The sequence below is a fragment of the Ornithorhynchus anatinus genome, chromosome 17 (assembly GCF_004115215.2).
Source record: "Ornithorhynchus anatinus isolate Pmale09 chromosome 17, mOrnAna1.pri.v4, whole genome shotgun sequence".
In the NCBI taxonomy this organism is placed as follows: Eukaryota; Metazoa; Chordata; class Mammalia; order Monotremata; family Ornithorhynchidae; genus Ornithorhynchus; species Ornithorhynchus anatinus.
The window spans coordinates 5,885,358-5,904,941 of record NC_041744.1 but is presented as its reverse complement, the minus strand read 5'-3'; the positions used below and the strand labels follow the sequence as shown (position 1 = coordinate 5,904,941).

The window sequence follows — 19,584 nt, the reverse complement described above, 5'->3', positions numbered from 1 at the left end:
CAGATGAGGTAACTGAGGCACAGAGAAGCAAAGTGACTCGCCCACAGTCACACAGCTGATAAGTGGCAGAGCCGGGAATCGAACCCATGACCTCTGACTCCGAAGCCCAGGCTCTTTCCACTGAGCCACGCTGCTTCCCCAGTATTTATTGAGTGCTTACTACGTGCAGAGCACCGGACTAAGCGCTTGGAATGGACAAATCGGCAACAGATAGAGACAGTTCCTGCCTACTGACGGGCTTACAGTCTAATCAGGGGAGACAGACGGACAAAAACAATAGCGATAAATAGAATCAAGGGGATGGACATCTCATTAACAAAATAAATAGGGTAATAAAAATATATACAAATGAGCGGACGAGCACAGTGCTGAGGGGAGGGGGGAAAGGGGGATTAGGTGAGGGGAGGTGAAGGGGGTTAGAGAGGCGCGCAGCACAGTTCTAAGCGCTGGGGGAGATTCAGGGTCATCAGGTTGTCCCATGTGAGGCTCACAGCTTTCATCCCCATTTGACAGATGAGGTCACTGAGGGACCGAGAAATGAAGTGACTCGCCCACAGTCACACAGCTGCCAGGTGGCAGAGTGGGGATTCGAACCCGTGATCTCTGACTCACGGAAGGAGCCCAGGCTCCTTCCAAGGAGCCACGCTGCTTCTCGATACAAATGCAAATGATGGTATTTGTTAAGCGCTTGCCATGGCCCAAGCGCCTCTCTGAGCCCTGCACTGATCATACTACTACTACTCATGATGATGCTATTCCTTAGGCGCCTATTATGGGCCAAGCGCTCTTCTAAGTGCTGGACTCATCATCATAAAACGACGGTACTTGTCAAGTGCTTACTATGGGCCTAGCGCAGCTCTAAGCGCTGGACTAATCATATTAATGATGGTATTTGTTAAGCGCTTACTATGGGCCAAGCACTGCTCTAAGCACTGGACTTAATTATAATAATGATGGTATTTGTTAAGTGCTTCCCATGGGCCAAGCGCTCTTCTAAGCACTGGTCTAATCATACTAATGATGATATTTGTTAAGCGCTTACTATGGGCCAAGCACTGCTCTAAGCACTGGACTTAATCATAATAATGATGGTATTTGTTAAGTGCTTCCCATGGGCCAAACGCTGTTCTAAGCACTGGACTAATTATGATAATGATGGTATTTGTTAAGCGCTTACTCTGAGCAAAGCACTGTTCTAAACGCTGGGGGTAGTTACAAGGTAAGCAGGTTGTCCCACTTCGGGCTCAGTCTTAATCCCCATTTTACAGATGAGATCACTGAGGCACAGAGAAGTGAAGCGACTTGCCCAGGGTCACAGAGCAGACAAGTGGCGGAGCTGGGATTAGAACCTACGTCTTCTGGAGTAATAATAATGTTGGTATTTGTTAAGCGCTTACTATGTGCAGAGCACTATTCTAAGTGCTGGGGTAGATACAGGGCAATCAGGTTGTCCCACGTGAGGCTCACAGTTAATCCCCATTTTACAGATGAGGTAACTGAGGCACAGAGAAGTTAAGTGACTTGCCCACAGTCACACAGTTGACAAGTGGCAGAGCTGGGAGTCGAACCCACGACCCCTGACTCCGAAGCCCAGGCTCTTTCCACTGAGCCACGCTGCTTCCACGCTGGGCCTCAGTTACCTCATCTGTAAAATGGGAATTATAATAATAATCACTATGGTACTAAGAGTTTACTAAGTGCCAGGCACTGTACTAAGGGCTGGGGTGGATACAAGCCAATTGGGTTGAACACAGCCCCCGTCCCACGTGGGGCTCACAGTCTCGATCCCCATTTTACAGATGAGGTAATTGAGGTACAGAGAAGTGAAGTGCCTTGCCCAAGGTAACACAGCAGCTAAGTGGCCGAGGCAGGATTAGAACCCATGCCCTTCTGACTTCCAGGCCCGTGCTTTATCCACTACACCACGCTGCTTCTCCTGGCATGGGCAGGAGTTAAGACCGTGAGCCCCGTGTGGGACAGGGACTGTGTCCACCTGATTATCTTGTGTCTACCCTAGCGTCTAGAATAGTGCCTGACACATAGCGAGCGCTTATCAAATACCATTTTTTTAAAAAAAGGGGCCAGTTCCAGAGCACGGAGTTGGGGGTTGGGAGATGGGGTGAGGTTGGGTCTAAATGTGGGTTCAAGTGGTACGCTGTACGTGGTGGGTGTCCAACACTGGACTGACGGGCAGTGGGTGTCCAATGCTGGACTGACGGGCACACGGAACACCGGAGCTCCTGGCTGCGGAGCCGCCTCCCGCCGCCTCTCCCCTCCCCCATCGCTTTCACCGCTCCCAGCCCCTGGGTTTCCACACACCAGATACCAAATGTCAAAGGTTAAACCCAAAAGTGTGGCAACTCTGAATGCCAAACCCCAGCACCAATTTAACCCGGCCTCTCCCCTCTTGCCCCGAGCAGGGGTAGCGCTGGCACGGCTCTGACCAGCCCGATCCCCCCTCCGGGCTGAGCGAGTCAGCCCTTCTGTCCACCTTCCGGACTACAACCTCCCTGCCCGCCTCGCCCCTCCTGACCTTCTCTACTTCCCCTACCCTGGTCTCTCTGCTGCAGGAAGAGACATCGAGTCAGACATTTGCAAATCCCAATGGCTTTATTGATTGATTGACTGAGAGGCGGAGGTTGTCAGCACATCCGTCCCGGTGGCCGAGCGGGGACCCCCACGTGAGGAGTGGCAAACGGATCCAAGAGGGAGCCCCTCACCCCCTTAGGCCAGGGCCCCCTCCTGCTCGCCGAGGCTTGGCTCCTCCCCGAGGGTGGTTCCTCTACCCCCTTGTTTGGAAGGTGGACGTTGTGTGTGTGGTCAGACACCTGTCCCTCCCCACGATACCCGATACTCAGGATCAGACTTCCAATCTGGGGGGGATGGGGGTGCCCCAGACTCCCCAAGTCCCGGGAAATGGGAGCTCAGGATCCAACAGGGAAGGAAAGATGCGACCCAGGCCTTCCTGTCTCCAGAACCAGTCGAGAGGTTCCCAAACCCTCCTCACCTGACCCCACCCCTACCTCCTCTCTTCTCATGCACCAGTCTAGGGCACCAAGCCTGAGGAGGCTCAGGGGGTGCCATTCACAAAGAGGGAATTTCGGACCAGGGAGGGCTCAGAAGGGTCTCGCAGTGTGTTGACGGAGGGGAAACCCCTCTAGCATTAGCCAGACCATCCTTGGGGTTCTTGATGGCAGAAAAAGAAAATCTGACCTGTCCCTCCCCTTTCCACTCCACTTCCACCCCTCAACCCCTCAGTTCCTCTGAGCTGCTGCCTCCTTAGACAGTCTGAGTTGGTGGGGGCTGGATGAGGGGAGGACAGGGAGCCGGGGAAGAGTCAGTTGCTGTCTGAGGGAATTTTAGGGAAGGGGAGAAAGGGAGCCAGGAATGGGGGGTGGGGATCTCAGGATCCCAGGGTCCCATTAAGGCAGAGAAAGGGGCAGGACAAGCGTGGATCCTCGTGTGCGCCTTTAGTCTGGGCGTGTTCACACGGGGGTGTGTGAGTGTGTGTGTGCGTGTGCGGGGCCAGTCCCAGGTGGGGCGGGGCCGGGAGGGCGGCCATCTGCACAGCAGGAAAGGGTCCCTTCGGTGGGGCAGGGGGCACGGCCCCACAAGCCGAGCTACAAGGAGGCGCTGGCGAGGGCACAGAAACCCGCCGTCCCACCTGCCTGCTCGCGGCCCCCCTCCGCCGCCCTCCCGCTGGTGGGGACGGGTAGCCGTCACTGTGAACGGGAAATGGCATTTAAAAATATCGTCATACAAAGTCATCAAAAAGTCTTGGAGAAAAACCTCTTCCAAAATGGCTCCTTGGCATGGGAATGGGGCACAGGAGCTGGCTAGGCAGACTCGCTGCCCTGGCAACGCAGCATCCGCCCTTCCTCCCGGTGCCCACGCTGGACCCTGTTTCCCCCCCCACTGCTCTGCCCAGGGGCTCTGCCCGCTGTCCCGCCCTCTCCCCGTCCCCTGCTCCAGCCAGCGTGCAGGGCTGGGGCTGAGGGGGTCCCCTCGGGTTGGGGATGGGGGTGGGAGGAGGACAGAGCCCCACCTGCCCCTTCAGAAACGTGGCGATGCTGTGATTTCTTGGTTGGAAGCGCGAAGTCTTTGGTAACTTTCAGGGGAGCGAGCAAAGCAGCAGCAGGGTGGGTGGGGGTGAGGGGTCCGGCAAGGACCACGAGCCACAGAGGTCATCATCGGGAATTCAGGCGAGGAGCAACCTGTGAGGGAGGCGGAGGGGCCTCAGCCCTGGTGCACGGTAGGAAGGCGTTGGGGGCGTTCTCTAGAGGGCAGAGCCAGCTGTGGGGCTGGAGCCCGGACTGCCCAGTGGCCTACCCGTCAGCGTACCCACCCATCACCCACACCACTCACCACGGCCAAGTGCCCGTTTTTGGCCTTAGCGATGAGCAGCTCGGAGCCCGGCGTGAAGTCGATGATGCCGTCCCGGCCGGGACCTCCGGCAAACGAGATGCTGGGGGGACGAGACAGAGGGAAGGGATGGGAGACAGGTGGTCACATCGAACCGGTGGCTCCTGGGGAGGATCTCCCTCCTTTCCCACAGTCGCTCCCTCCATCGCCCTCCCCCAACCCCTTCTGGGGCTCCACTTCCTGACCCCGGTGACCTGCATCCCCTCCCCCCTCACCTGCCCTGATTGATGTTGATGCTGTTGACCTTGTCCGCGCTCAGGGCCGTCTTGGTCAGCGTCTCGATCACATGGTCGCTCTGCAGCACCACGTCCCCCTGTAATCACCGGAGCGAGGGGTCGGCCTCCCCCTCCCTCAGGGGATCCCTCCACCAAAGCTATTCCGAGGTTCACCTCCAATCCCCGGAGGCAGTTCTGATGACATGTAGACTCCAAGAATAACTATTCCCTGGGGGACGGGCGGGGAGAGGGATACAAGGAGAGATAGCACCCCCACCAACTCAACCCGACAGTCTGGCCTGGGAGGGGGCACGGAGTGAGGGATATGGCCTGTCTGATAGAGGGAAGAGGGGTCTGTAGAAGGGGTGTCCTATATTGGGGAAGGAGAGTTGGGGGGCCGTTGTGGCCAGGGAGTCGGGTCAGGAGGACAGGGCCACGAGCAGGGGGTGACCGGGGGGCTGCTGGAGGTGGGGGTGTTAAGGTCAGAGAGACAGAGCAGGTGGGTGTGGGTGTCCCGCGGAGGGCCGCTGGGGGCAGGGAGTGGGAGTGGGGACAGGTGGCCATCCCGGCAGGAGGATCGGAATCGGGGCAATATTGATCAGGGATCCTGGGGACGGTGCGAGGGGGGGGGAGGAGGCACCTTCTGTTTGTTGTCCTCCCGCTGCACATGGAGGACAAAGAGGCTGTCACTGAGGCTGCTGACCGAGATTCCTGGAGGAGGAGGAGGAGGAGGAAGGGCCAGTGAGCCGGGGCTCCCCTGCAGGGCCACAGACTGGGAGAAAGAAAGGAAGGAGCCCCCAGCCACTCTAGGCGGGGGCAGAGAGGGCACTCCGGTACCCTTGGCAGTCAGGGGTGCAATGAACCATATACCACCCCCCAGGCCCGACTCTGCCCCTTGAGTCCCCTCCCCCGGGTGTCCCGTCTCCCAGGATCCCTCACCCGTCAGATTGGCGTAGTCAATCCGCTGCTTGACTTTAGCCTCCTCCACGATGACTACAGCGTTTGTGGTCAGTAGCAGCTGCCTGGCCCGAGGTTTGTAGCCCTTGCGGTCGTACTTGACCACGGGAACCGCGTACTGGGGGGCAGAGAGCAGCTTCAGGACCGTCCCGAGGTGGGGGACAGACTCAGATCCTTCTCCTCACCCACTTCCCTGACCTCCAAAATCCTGCAGTCTAACGGCAGGAGCCCTGGGACCGCTTCTATTCCGAAACCCCTAACCTTGGCCTCAGGCCACCGGCTGACAGTCAGTTGGTCATATGGCCGGACAGACAGATGGCTGGTCAGTATCAGTTAGCCTGTCATTTGGTCAGACAGTCACTCAGTCAGACAGTCTGATCAGGATCTCTCCTGGGTCAAAAATTTTCCAGGGCAGATACGCCCTGGCTTCTTCTCCCCCCACCCCCACCCAGGCCTGGGTCTACCCCTGGCACTCCCACCACCCCAATTAAATGTCCTCTGCTGACTAAAGAGCCTCATCTCGAACAAGCCCCAAGGGCCGGGTCCCTAATCAAGTGCCAAAAACCTGGCTGCGGAGGAGAGACATAAATTAAACTGGAGCGGGAGAGGCCGCGTCTGCCTGGGCCACTATGTGGGGGGTGAGGGTAGGGGGAAGGGGGATGTAAGAGGGAGCAGGAGCCCGGGAGCCTCACCTGGATGGGCTCGCTGCCCAGGACCTGGAGGACTTTGGCATTGATCTCCTCAGAACCTGAAACAAACACAGGAGTAGGGGAGAGTGTTGGGGGGAGGGTCAGAGGTGAGGTGGGGAGATGGAAAGGGGAGGGGGAAGAAGCGGGCTGGGCCCCTCACCGAGACGAGTGCTGATGAAGAGGCGGGGGACGCTCTGTGGGTAGTTATCTTTCTTGCCCTTGAAGATCTCACTGGCCACGGCCTTCTGCTGCAGCTGGGGGATGGGGGAGTGGGAGGAGGAATCAGCCGGGGATCTGGGGAGGACACTCACGGCTCCACGGATCCTCCCCTGTATGCCGAACCCCTCCAGGTCCCAAATGTCCTTGAGCGGTTCAACGCCCAGCCTCGGTCTGAACCCCAGAAGTTGAGGCGGTTTCTCCCTCCGTCTCCACAGAGAGCGGTGAGGGGAGGGGAGATGAGGGAGTCTGTCGATCAGTCACTGGAGTCAGCTGGGGGCCCTATGTGGCCTTGCAGCTCGAGGCCGGAGGAACAGGGTCATGGGAGTGGTGGAGGGGGGAGGGGGGTAGGGCTGGAGAGCGGTCGGGGCTGGCGAGAGGGCAGGACCATGGAGGATGGGGGCAGGGAGGGCAGGGCCGAGGAGGGCGACACCCCACCTGCTGCTTCCACTCGGGGTTGATACTCCGGCAGTATCGCCACACCATGTTCCGCATGCACAGCTCCCGCAGCTGCTCCGACGCCTGGGGGTCAGGGGTCGGGGGTCAGGGAGGGGGCGGTGTGCCCGGGACACAGCAGGGAAGCACTGACCTACCCCTCCTCTCCCCTGGCCTAGACGAGCCCGGCTGACAGCCGTCGGCGGCATCAGGAAGCCCCTACCCACACCCTCCAGTGACCCAGCTCCTCCTCTCCGTGGGGGCCATCTCTCTCCCCGCCCTGGGGCTCTCCCCTGCCCCAGGCCTCTCCCGGGCTTTGTCCTCTGCCCATGTCTCTCCACTCGCCATAGCCCTCCCCTCCCCATCCCAACCCCCAACCCGGTTCCCGTTCCCCGGGGTCACCTCGCGGAGGGCCGGGGGCGGCGTGGGCCAGGCCTTGTCCAGGACATTCTGGGGCAGCTGCCGTCGCAGGTTCAACAGGAAAGAACAGCGCACGTGGTCCAGGAAAAAGGCATTCTCGGGGCAGCGTGGGGCCCGGCGGAGGGTGAAGCCGCGGATGAACCTGGGGTCACGGTGTTGGAAGGGGGGCGGCCCAGGGTCAGTGCAGGATGATACTGGGGACGGGGAATTCCAGCTGCCCCCTCCCTACCACCCCCGAGCATCCTGCTCTGACCCTCCCTCTGGGCAGGGGAAAAAAAGGACAGGCAGACGGGGTGGGGGGGAGAGTGGGGCGGACTCACTGCCGAATGACGGTAGCTGCCCACTTCCTCTTGGCGGCTTTCCTGCGGCCGAGGGTCCCACGCCACCACGCCTGGATGCAGATGGCTGCGGAGTCCACGCTTCGGTTCACCCCTGACTCTGGCCTCGTCTCCCCTCCCTCTGACCTGCCCCTCCTTCTGACCTGCCCTTCCCTCCGGCTTCCCCCTCCCCCTCCCCTGGTCAAGTCCCCAGCCCCCAGAGACCCCTCCACCCAGACCCATTTCCCCTCCCCGGCACTGCCCATCCCACCTCCCCTCGTCCCCTCCCCCACACCTGCACGCTTCACACGCAAAAACTTCTGCCGCCAGTGGTAGCCCTTCCACGTGGCCTGGATCTTGGTGGCTGCAGGATAGGAGAGAAAACGGGACCCCAGTCAGGACGGACCCCCAAGCCCAAGGAAGGACCCCAGGAGTCAGGAGGATGGATCCCTTGTGGCTCACCCAGACTCTGCTTCCGAATCTCCAGGGCATCCTCCGTGGCGAACAGACTCTTGGGGAAGCGGATGAAAATCTTGGTCCTGGAAGGGGGGCGGGGGTAAGGCTCAGTCAGGCGGGGCAGTCGGGGGATGAGGGAGATCCACCACCTCCCCAGATCTAGGGATCACTCACTTGCCCATCTTGTATTCCTCGGGCTTGTAGCCCAGGTGCTTGACGAGGATGGCCACCCCGTCCTGCGGTCGCCCGTCCCACGTTGGCCACGTCTCCGGACACAGGGACTTGTACCTGGGAAGGGAGAAGACGTCATTTCTGACTGAAAAGTCCTGGTCACCAGACCCCTCCAGCCAACTCCCCCTAGCCCCTTCCCCAACTCTCACACGCGCACGCGCTGCAGACACACGAAGCGTCTGGTCATCGCGGCTTAGCCTCCGTGCGACTCCTCAGCGTCCTCCACCACAGCTGAGGAACTCCCTGCCTGGTCCTGGCCTGCTCTAGGTGCCAATCCCATCACCTCCCTAGGAACCAGCACCTGGTTCCCCTTCGCACCGTTCGGGAGACCCTAGCCCCTCCTGCCTTCTACCACCCTGGCGGGAAAGGGAACAGCACCTACAGGGAGAGGCCTCCTTAAAACTTCAGGAAGACGAGCGGCTGAGGTAGCCACAGTTGTGGACTCTGGAACTCAAGGAGCCTCAAATTCAGCTCCTCCGGCCACAGCTTCCTGCTGGTTTTTGTTTTTATTTTGCATTTGATGCTGCTTCTCATGCGGTTTTTAATGTTTTACTGTTTCATTGCTCCTGATGGGTCTGCCTCAGTCCTCTGCCCCACTTACTTTCATAGACTGGAAGGCCTTCAAGCAACAGGGTCCACATCTAATTCCCATTCGTATATACTCTCCCAATGCTTATTACAGTGCTCTGCACAAGTAAGCACTGATAAACACTACTACTTACCCACCCTCCTCCCCACATCCCAGCTGCCTTGCGTCTGTGCTGGTAAGAAAAGCCAGTCAGCTTTTTCTTCAGCTCCACTCTCCTTACTCCCACCCTTGACCACCCCCCGCAACTCCTCCGCAGCCCCCTCCCTGGCCCCCACCCTTCCCACCTCTGCAGGAAGGTCTCGTATTTCCGCCGATATGCAAAGCCAGCTCTCCGCACGCGCAGGTTCTCAATCAGCCCCAGGTACTTCACCTGATGCCGAATGAGCACTTCATCAAACCGGCCTGGAAGGAGCGGGGTGGTCAGATAGGCGGAAGGGGCCAACCGCTAAGGAGGGAAGGGGAACGGCTGGGATTCCCCGGGGGACCAGGGAGGGGAGCGGCTGGGATCTCAGGGGACTAGGCAGGGGAACGGTTGGGGACCCAGGGGGGACCGAGGAGGGGAGCTGCCGGTTGGGATCCCAGAGCTGTGGGGAGGGGAGCAGCTGGGAGACTGGGGGTTTGGGGAGAGAACAGCTGGGGTCCCTGGGGTGTGGGGAGGGAGCAGCTGAGATACCAGAGGTCCCACCTGGCTGCTTGGCATCATTGGGTTTGATGCAGCGGATGTAGGCTGGCTCCTTGGACACAAGAATCTCCATGAGTTGGAACAGGCTCGCCTTGAACTGGGTTGCGGCCTGGACACAGTCAGGGTGTCAGAGGGGATCATTCGGGGGAATGAGGGGTAAAGCGAGGAGAGAATGGAGGGGAGCTGTGTGGGGGTATTTTGGGAGGGGGATGTCAGAAAGTAGGGTGAGGTGAAGGGGGGCACCAGGGAGGCCCCAGGGCCCAAGGGGTGCCAGGGATTCTCAGGAGTGAGCAGCAGGATGTCGGAGGGATAGAGACCTGAGCTCACCCCTCGGTCCTGCCCCCACCACCATGCACATGCACCTCCACTCCCTTCATAGGCCCATGCTCTGCCCCCACAAAGGCTGCCTCCCACTCCTCCATACCGTCTCTGGCCGCTTCTTGTCGGTTAGCTCGCTCCTGTCGAAACACTGGCTGAGGATGGGGCTCTCAGAGCTGCACATGGTCTGGAGTGGGGCAGGAGGGAGGGGAGACATTGGGGGGTTGGAAGGGGGTCAGAAAATTGGGGGGGGGGGGTCCTGGAGGTTCCCACTGAGCATGCTCCACCCACTCCCCCTGGCCTGGGGCTGAGGACTGATCACTCACCTCCTTCAGGTTGCGGAAGAGAAGGTCATTGTTTTTATCCAGGAACCCTGAGGGGGAGAGGGGGAGAAGGGGGTGGAACAGCTTGATGAGGGGAGGTCTCTCCGCTTCCCCCATGCTCGGCTGGTTTGGGGACAGAGGGACCCAGTGGGGGCAGGGCTCCGGCAGTCAGGAGGGGTCGGGTGAGCGGGCGGATATCCGCAAGTGGGCGACCCCTCCTCCCCCGACCGACTCACCGGTCACGCTGTAGGTCACCTCCCCGGCATAGTGCAGCAGGCGGAATTCTCCCCGCTCCAGGGACTTCCTCGTCCTCTGGTCGGCCAACTTGTGCCTGGGTGAGTTCAGGAGAGGGCAGAGTCACGGGAGAGGGAGCCAGGCACATCATCGCAATTCCTCACTGACGTCCACCTCTTCATACTCTTTTATTCCCCCTCTCTGTAATTTATTTTCGTGACTGTCTCCCCCTGCTCGACTGTAAACTCCTCAAAGGCAGGGATCACATCTACTAGCTCTACTGTATTCTCCCCCAAGTGTTTTTAAATACAGTGCTCTGGCCGCAGTGGGTACTCAATAAATAAGACTGATCAGCTGATTGACTAAATCAGAGAAGAAAGGGCTCCTGGAGGCCAGTGGTGGGGCTGAGAGGGGTCGAGGGCTGCCTCTGTCCAGTTTCCCAGAGGCGATCCGGTTGGCTGGACTTCACACCCCAGGACTCCAGAGCTCCAAGCCTGGCACTGGCAGAGAGCGGGGTAGAGGGAGGGAAGGAGCCCTGGTCCAGAGAGGTGGGTAGCAGAGCCAGGGACCCAGCATCCAGGCTCACTCACGTCAGGAAGTGTGGATGATTCTTCACCGTCTCCTCCAGCTTCTCCAGGAAAGTCAGGTCTGTGGCGTCCCCTGGGCGCAGGCATTCTTCATCCTGGGTTGGGGGAGGGGAGGCATGTCGTGGGGGACATTCCTCACGCTGGGAGGGAGGTGGATCTGGAAATGGGGGGACCGCCACAGGGAGACGGAGAGGGGATAAAATGGGCTGGGACAGAGCAGACTCTTCTTCTGCTGGGGGAGGGACAGTTTACGCTAAAGCCGGGGGTGGGGAAGGAAGGGCACCTGCAGGGATTCGGGGTGGGAGTGTGAGGGGAGGTCCACGGGAGGGGTCTCTTACTCACCAGGATGGCAATGATGCCTTTGAACTTCTCCTCCACCAGATCACAGATGATCTTGTTGTTGAAATACTGAACCGGCTCCCACTGCATTTGCGGGAGAGACCCGCATCAGCCCAGCTGGGACCCGGCTGATCCGAAGGCCGGTGAATCCCGAGAGATGGAGACGCGCGGCGAACCCAGAGGGACGCCCAAGGACATAGGGAGATGGAGGTCATGTGACAAAGCCAGAGTATTCCTACCCCTGAAAAGTTCCCTCTCCTGCTGTGTGACCTTGAGCTAGTCATTTCACTTCTCTGGGCTTCAGTTTCCTCGACTGTAAAATGGGGATTCACTCCCTGCTCTCCCTTCTACTTAGGCTATGTGCCGCATGTGTGACAGGGACTGTGTCCAATGTGATTAACTTATCTCTACTCTAGTGCTGAGAAGAATGCTGGACACATAGTAAGAGCTAAACAAATACCATAATAATAATCATTACCACCAGTAGTAGGGCCTGTCTCCTCTTGACTGGACTGTAAACTCTCGAGGGCAAGGATGCCATCTTTTCATTCTATTGTACTCTCAGGAGCGCTCAGAACAGTGCTCTGTATCCAGTGAGTGCTCAATCAATACTATTGATTGACAGATTGGAGAGGGTCAGGGAGGTCAGGGGACAGTCCTCCCAGACACAGGTCCGTTGCCCCCACCCCAAGCGCAGGGCTCACCGCAATCCCCTCCGCCTCGTACTCCTCCTGCTCCGACTTGAGCGTGAGTTCGATGAAGAGCTGCTGCAGCTTCTCATTGCAGTAGTTGATGCAGAACTGCTCGAAGCTGTCGAAACAGAGGCGGGGCTGAGGCCAGCAGAGACCCGGGGAGGAGGGCAAAGGGCATGCAATTTTCCCCAGATTCACCCCTTCCCCCTCACTCAAAGGGCCCTCGCCCCGATCCAAGCTCTCTTCTCCAGTCCAGATGACCCTAACCCTCAGCCTCCTCGCTGGTCTCCCGGCCACCGGCCTTCCTCCCATTGGCCCACACTGCTGCCTAGATCGTCAGCTGGATTGAAAACTCCTTGAGTGTCCTGCACACACTACGTGCTTGATACTATTGTACGCTCCCAAGCGCTCAGTACAGTGCTCCGCCCCCAGTAAATGTTCGATAAATACCAATGATCGATTGAGCTCAAGGCTGTCGACTGGCTCTCTTCTTCCTGTCCGCTCTCTTCATCGGCTTCTCCCCGTTTCCCACTCTTGGCTCCTCCCTAGCTCACTGTGCCTCTCTCTTGACTTTCCTTCCCCGCAGCCAGTTGCTCACACCCTTCCTCCCCTCCCCCCAGCCCTGGTCTGGAAATTCCTCCCGCTTCAAATCCCCAAACCACAATTTCCCCTGGTTTCAAAGCCCTCCCCAAATCCTACCTCCTCCAGGAACTATTTTCTGATTAATCTCCATCACCCCATTCCGAAACTCTGTGTTTTATCTGCCCTGCTCTGACTGTATACTACTGGAGGGCAGGAACTGGGTCTGCTCTTCTACTCTTCCAAGAGCTTAATGCAGGGCTCCGCCCACAGTGAATGCTTAAAAAATACCCTTGCGATTACTACCATGTAGTGTGATGTGGTGTCGGAAGAAACAGTTGTGTGCAGGCACATACGACTGGTGAAGGCGTGAAAATGACAACATTTGTCAGTAGCATAATCCCCGCATTCCAAGAGAATTGACTGAAGGAACACCGGGGGATTTACACACAGACCAATTCATATAGTCTGCTTTTTATTCAATGTATTCATTCAGTCCCCTTTCCATTCTCTGCCTTCTTATAGCTGGAGATCCATTTTATTCCCTTGATCCCACTATTTTCAAATAATTTTGTGACTGTCTGACTCTTCCGTTAGATTGCAGACTCCTTAAGGGCAAGGAATGGGTCTTTTACTCCTATTAAATATACTATACTCAGTACAGTGTTCACAATCAACCAATCAATGAATAGCATTTGAGAGTCTACAATGAGCACTGTACTAAGGGCTTGAGAATAGAATTTAAAGGCGTGATCCCCACTCTCGAGAAGTTTACAGTCTAATGGGGGAGACGGACACAAAATTATTTACAGAAGATGAAAGATAGAATGGAAGGATGGATGGATATGTGGGTGAGTGAGTACTCCTTCAGTAGAGGTGCTCAGTAAGTACTGCTAGGGATGATAATGATGATGAGAGAGGGCCAGGGACAAAGGTGGAGACATGGGAGACAGAGAAAAAGAGAGGGGAGAAAAGGAAGAAGGGAAGGGCAGGAGAGGGAAAGGTGGGAGGAGGGAGGAAGAGACATGCAGATAGACCGTAAACTCGTTATGGGAGAGGGAATGTGTCTCCCGACTCTGTTCTTCAGTGCTCTGAACAGAGTAAGTGCTCAATAAATATAGCTGATCGACAGGGCTAGGATTGGGTCAGAGCACTGACCTGTTGTGTTGGAAAACTTCGAAGCCGTAGATATCCAGCAGCCCTAGGACTGTGGTGCTCCTCCAGCTGGGGCTCTCGGGGTCCTGGAATGAGAGTCCCGTTCGCTGCCGCCGCCGGACAGGCCCCCTGGGATGGCTGGAGCCCCCCGGAGCCTCCCAGAGCCTGTCCTCAGCTCCCCCATGCTGTCATTGGCCCCTCTCCCCCTTGCCGCCCCCAGCCTCCATCCCACTGCCCCAACTAATGAGCCAGCTTCCCAGGGGAAGGGGGTGGCGCGCTTTCAGAAGGCAGGGGGGAGGGGCGGGACATCAAAAAGAGGAACTGGTGGTGGTGGAGGTGGGGGAGGATGGTCTAACCTTGAAGTCGAGGGACCTGTTGATCTTGCCGACCAGCCAAGAGAAAGTGCGTCCGTACACGGCTTTGGCCAGCGCATCCCGGGCATACGCAGCCTGCTCCAGGTTCAGGGGGCTGAGGAGCTGGAAGGGGGATGGTTGGAAGGAGGGATTAGGTATCCAGAGGCCAAACCTCAGTCCCCGCAGACCCTCCCCTTCCACAATCCCGCTGCCCCCTCCCTCGCCCCCCCCAGCTGGGCCACTCTTACCTCCTCGCCCTTGGCTATGATCTTCCTGTGAGTCAGGGCTTCGCGCAGCATCGCACCATCCACCCGCAGCAGCTGCCGGCCAAAGCTAGGTCAGAGGTCGTGACCCTGGACCCGAACACGCTCCCTCCCTCCTTAATGTGGCCCTCTGACTTCTGATGCCCCCCAAGAGACCGGGCCACTCACCCTGGCCAGGTATTTGATCTGGTTCTCTGTGGTCACCTGCGCATTGCTCTCCTCATTGGCCACAAAGTGAACGTTGCCCAAGTGGAGCACACTGGCCACGATGCTCAACAGGTCCTAGGGGGTGGGAACGATCCCAGGGGAACAGGGAGAAGGGCGTCAGGAGTCCCGGGAAGGGGAGGGTGTGTTTCGGGGAAGGGTCCCGAGGGGAGGGCCCAGAACTGGGGAGGCGGGCCGTGGGGGCGGCGGATCTCACCTCCACGTCATCCTCGTTGAAATTCATGACGGACAGCGCCTTCCGGACCACCTTCCAGTCGCTCTTGTCATTGATAGACGTCACTTTTGCGCACTGGCCCTGGGGTGGATGGCGTTCAGTCAGCAGGGGTGAAACATTCCCGGGGTGCGGACGCATCCCCTTCCTCAGCCCCACAGTCCTTATGTCCACATCCGTAATTTCTTTATGGATATTAATGTCTGCCTCTCCCTCTAGGCTGTGAGTTCGTTGTGGGCAGAGAACGGGTCTGCCAACCCTGCTCTACTGTATCCTCCCAAGTGCACACAGTAAGGACTCAATAAATACGATTGATTGGATCCCTCCGGGGCCCAGGAGCGGGATCTCCTCCTTTCTGCGTCCCCCTGGCCCTGACCTTGACCAGATAGAGGTAGCTCTGCGCGTTGCGCTCTAAGCCCAGTCTCCGCAGCAGCTCCTCCTCGCCGCCCTCCAGCAGCTGGTAGAAGACGTGGAAGTTACGCTCCCCATGGTTCTGGTGGACGACGCGAGATTTCTCCAGCAGGTAGCTGAGGATGTGCCCGCCCACAGGGGCGCCCTGGAGGGATTCATCAGGGCAGGGGCAGGGGGTGGGGGGTGGGAGAAGGGGGAAAAGAGGGGACAGCTCACAAGGATGCCCTGGCAGGATTGGGGGGTAAGGGGGTTCCCGCGGGGCCAGCCTAGGTGGGTCACGGAGTTCTCGGGCCCTCTTGGGTGGGGGAAGGAATGCAGGTCCACGGCAGAAGTGCCCAAAGGGGTTCAGGGTAGGAGGGCCAAGAGAGCGATTCGCCGAGTCCCTCAGTTCAACTCCCCTCCACCTGCCGGAAACCCCAAACCGGGCCTGAGAGTGCACGCAGTGAGGGACGAGCCAGGACTGGACTCCTTGGACTACCCCCTGAACCAGCCTACAGTCCTCTAGACTATAAGCTCATTGTAGGCAGGGAATGGGTCTACCAACTATGTCACATTGTACTCACCCCAGCATTTAGTACAGTGCTCTGCACACAGTAAGAGATCAACAAATACGACTGATTGATGGATTACCCCTCCCCAGGTTTCCCCGACCCATGTCCTTCCCCTCCTGCCCTCCTCTGGCACCTTGTAGTCAAACTGCACGTCCATGTATTTCCCAAACCGGCTGGAGTTGTCATTGCGCAGGGTCTTAGCATTTCCAAATGCCTGGGGGAAGTGGGGGAACAGATGAGGGGGAAGGGATACCTTTTGAGGGGGGCGGGGTTCAATGGGAGCCCAAGGGACATTCCAACTTCCCCCACGTCACCAGGTCAAATGTCGGAGGCCAAGGTGCGACTGAAGTCAACCTTGGGGATAGCAGGGTCTCCATCCCCCCTGGGCTGGATCCCCTGATCGCCCCGGCCCCAGCCCCTCAACCCCCAGCCCAGAGTTGCTCTGCAGCAGCCGATCTGGCCCTGCCCCGGCCCTCCGGGCCCCCAGTAGCTCCAGCCCCTGGTCTCCCGGTTCCCCCGACCTCCAGCACAGGGTTGCTCTGCAGCAGTCGGTCCCGCACGGCCCCGCCTCGCTCGCTGGAAGGACAGGTCTCGGCGTAGAACTGCAGCAGCCGTTTGGTGGCCTCGGTCTTGCCGGCCCCGCTCTCGCCTGAGATCAGCACGGCCTGGTCCCGCCTCTCCGTCCGCAGCGCCCGGTACGACGTGTCTGCGATGGCAAACCTGGGGGCGGGGGGGCAGACAAGGGAGGGGCTCAGTGACAGGTGCTGTGGGCAGAAGGTCTGGGTGTGGGGGGGGAGGGGCACACAGGTGCAAGGAGACACGTGGGCAAATCCATGTCCACACAACCAAGGACGGGGGAGAGGGCCTGGGAGATAAGAGAGGCCGGAAACTCTTCCTGAGAAATCATAAGCTCCTTGAGGGCAGGGATGGTGTCTACTAATCATAGTCACCTCCCAAGTGCTCAGTGGAGTGCTCTGCACACAGTGAACAATAAATACTCTTGATTGAGCGATCGACCTTGTGTGTCTCCCCAACTACACTGAGCTACTTGATGGCAGGGATCTCCCTCTATTGTACTTTCCAGAGTAAGCGCTCAATGTATAACGCTGATTGATTAAAACCTAACTGGACACATCTCTTCCCTCCCCAAAAGCCTCCGACAGCTTTCTGTCTCCCTCTGCAACAAACAAAAAAATCACAACCATTGGCTTCAAGCTCTCAACCAGCTATCTTGTTTTCAAGCTCCTTGAGGGTAGAGATCATATTTACTAATTCTATTCCAAACCACCTAGTACAGTGCTCTGTATAGAGTCACAGCTCAGTAAATACTGCTGATTGGGAGAGGAGGCAAGAGGCTGGACTGAGGAAGACAGAGAATTCCAGGCTCACGCTGTGGTGCTGGTGGGGGTCACTTACAGGTGGGGAGGCACCTCGTAGAAGCTGACCCCACGGTACCGCTCCATGTGCTGTCGAGTGTAGAGCTGGAGGTCGCGGTAGGGATTGACGGAGACCAGGACGGGACCGATGTATGTCTGAGGGGAGGGGGCAAAGAGGGGCAACGGGGCTCAGGGGCGGGGCAAGGGAAAAAGTGTCGAGGGCAGTCACGGGGGGGAAGGTCTCATGGGAAGGTATCAAGGAGGTCAAAAGGAAAGATGCTGCTGGGGGTCACAGGGGAAGGTGTTGGGGGAGGCCATAAGGGAAGATGCTGGTGGGGATCATAGGGGAAGATGCTGGGGGTCACAGGGGAAGGTATCACAGGAGGTCACGGGGAAGGTGTCGGGGTGGCACTGGGGAGTCTGGGATCAGGAAGGTTGGTTGTCACTGGCCCAGGGTGAGGGGCGGACAGGGGATCTCTTCAAAAGCCCCCAGCCCACAGATACCCTCCCCCCGGTCCCACGCTGACATAGATCAGGTTCTCCCGGAAACGCCGCCGGAGGTTCTCGATGAAGGCCGCCTCGCTGGTGAAGTTCTCCAGCAGCACGAAGTCCTGGACCCCGACCCGGTCCCGGGCGGTTAGTGCACTCTCCATGGTCACCCGGATCCCGTCGCTGCCCAGGGCCTGCGGGGAACACGGCCGGGACGAGAGTAAGGGTGAGGAGATTGGGGCTGGGGGGGGTGGTGCAGAGCAGGGGCTGGGGAGAGTCGGGGCCATGGGTGAGCCCTTCAGAGGTCACTGACCCCAGGCGCGGGGTTCTCACATGTCCATCCTGTGTCAGAGGGCGACCTCCCGACCACCAGAGGACAGACTGCCAACTGCCTTGCCCTTTCAACAGGGGAAGCCCTGGACAGCCCCGGTGGGGAAGGGAGAGGTGAAAAATGGGTGGTGGCCAAGCTGAGGGGGTACCTGCTCTCACCCATGAAGTCACGATTGGAGAAAGTTGGGTTTTAGTCTTAGTCCCAGAGTCGCTTCCCTGTTCTGGTCAGACGGGTGGACGGTTCACACTCTCCTAACTTGGCCTGGGAGCTGACTTGTCCCCACCCCCACGGTCATCCCCCCCCCCCCCCCAAACACCCGCAGGCCCGGACCAGCTCTGAGCTTCCCTGGATATCCAGGGGAGATTTTGGACCAGACCTAGCTCCCTGTCCCTTTCCTGGATGGGGTCTCCCCCCGCATCCCCCTGCTCCTCCAAGCCCAATGCCCTAAGACTATAATTCTTTGCCCACCCTCCCCCCAGCTCCTGAGCTAGCCGCCCCCTCCTAGGCAGTGATGGGACCCCCCCAGAACAAGCAACTCAGGACCCCGATGCAGCCCCTCCAAAAGCCAAGGTTCCCCTGGCACTCCCCTCGTTTCTACCCAGTTTTCCGTTCAGCGTCCCCCCAGATACCAGGGTGCCAGTTCACCAGAGAGCCTGCGGGCCCACTAGCTAACGTTCCCGCCCCCCCCCCCAGTCCCTAGTCGGCAGGGGAATTTCATCAGAAAGCACAGCTGCCTCAGAGCCTGGACGGGCCTCAGGAGACCGCGGCAGAGAGAACTGGGGGGTGCGAGGGGGGCAAACGCCGGGTCTGGGAGATGGAGGGAGGGTGGGGTTGGGGAGAGGGCAAAGAAGAGGCCCTCCCCATCCACCCCGGCCAGTTTGGCTGGGCGACTCACCCAGGCCCCTCTCTACGAAAAGGGCTGGGGGTGGCAGGGTGAGCTGAGGACGAGGGGCGGGAATTGGGGGCTGGGGGTGGAAAACCGCTCCCACTCAACCCAGGGGTTGGGGTGACAGGTCCATATGGCAGTAGAGGGCGAAGGTCTTCCGCCCAGTGGGCTGAGGCGACAGTCCGGCCTCAAGGCTGGGGGGATGGGGCGGGGCCGGACAGGGACCCCCCTCCCCCCGGGCCCATGGCCCAGGGTGGGGGGCTGACCTCCTGACCACCAGGCTGTGGGGGGAGAGGCGAAGCTGGGCCCAGGATGCGCCTCCCAACACACCCCTGGATCCTAGGGTGACCACCAAGGAGACCCGGGCCCAGCCCCTCCCTGCCACCGGCGTCACCTTCCCGGGCCCGGATTCCGGGGTTCCCCCAGCCCTCGGCGGGGAGGGGGGTCCCGGTGGGGCAGGGGAGGGGAAATGGGAGACCCCCTCGGGGGGCAGCCTCGAGCCCCCTGCCTCCCCTTCCCTCCTCTCCCCTCCCCCTCCTCCTCGCACAACTTTCCGCCGGGACATTTTTCCACCGAAATTCCTGCAGCCCCGCCCCGCCCCACTTCCTGCCGGGCCTTGGGAATGGGGGAGG

At 59.1% G+C, this 19,584-nt stretch overlaps 1 protein-coding gene across 3 annotated transcripts in view; it reads right to left on the bottom strand.

The window, feature by feature from the left end:
* Positions 1-2,591: 2,591 nt before the first annotated feature.
* MYO1C (myosin IC) overlaps positions 2,592-19,584 on the bottom strand; it is a 29,716-nt gene continuing 12,723 nt past the window's right edge. For all 3 annotated transcript variants that reach the window (XM_029082045.2, XM_029082047.2, XM_029082046.1), the window contains exons 2-32: positions 17,774-17,929; positions 17,287-17,402; positions 16,392-16,590; positions 16,004-16,084; positions 15,285-15,464; positions 14,894-14,992; positions 14,641-14,754; positions 14,458-14,529; positions 14,213-14,332; positions 13,860-13,942; positions 12,135-12,240; positions 11,434-11,514; positions 11,095-11,186; positions 10,507-10,601; positions 10,274-10,320; positions 10,054-10,134; positions 9,633-9,738; positions 9,232-9,349; positions 8,302-8,415; positions 8,134-8,210; positions 7,967-8,035; positions 7,675-7,759; positions 7,337-7,496; positions 6,938-7,021; positions 6,444-6,537; positions 6,287-6,342; positions 5,577-5,712; positions 5,278-5,348; positions 4,638-4,735; positions 4,366-4,465; positions 2,592-4,214 (exon numbers count right to left, since the gene is read on the bottom strand). In XM_029082045.2, the coding sequence (XP_028937878.1) occupies positions 4,188-4,214; positions 4,366-4,465; positions 4,638-4,735; positions 5,278-5,348; positions 5,577-5,712; positions 6,287-6,342; positions 6,444-6,537; positions 6,938-7,021; positions 7,337-7,496; positions 7,675-7,759; positions 7,967-8,035; positions 8,134-8,210; positions 8,302-8,415; positions 9,232-9,349; positions 9,633-9,738; positions 10,054-10,134; positions 10,274-10,320; positions 10,507-10,601; positions 11,095-11,186; positions 11,434-11,514; positions 12,135-12,240; positions 13,860-13,942; positions 14,213-14,332; positions 14,458-14,529; positions 14,641-14,754; positions 14,894-14,992; positions 15,285-15,464; positions 16,004-16,084; positions 16,392-16,590; positions 17,287-17,402; positions 17,774-17,929 (3,117 nt within the window). In that variant the 3' untranslated portion in view covers positions 2,592-4,187. The remainder of the gene's footprint in view (positions 4,215-4,365; positions 4,466-4,637; positions 4,736-5,277; positions 5,349-5,576; positions 5,713-6,286; positions 6,343-6,443; positions 6,538-6,937; positions 7,022-7,336; positions 7,497-7,674; positions 7,760-7,966; positions 8,036-8,133; positions 8,211-8,301; positions 8,416-9,231; positions 9,350-9,632; positions 9,739-10,053; positions 10,135-10,273; positions 10,321-10,506; positions 10,602-11,094; positions 11,187-11,433; positions 11,515-12,134; positions 12,241-13,859; positions 13,943-14,212; positions 14,333-14,457; positions 14,530-14,640; positions 14,755-14,893; positions 14,993-15,284; positions 15,465-16,003; positions 16,085-16,391; positions 16,591-17,286; positions 17,403-17,773; positions 17,930-19,584) is intronic.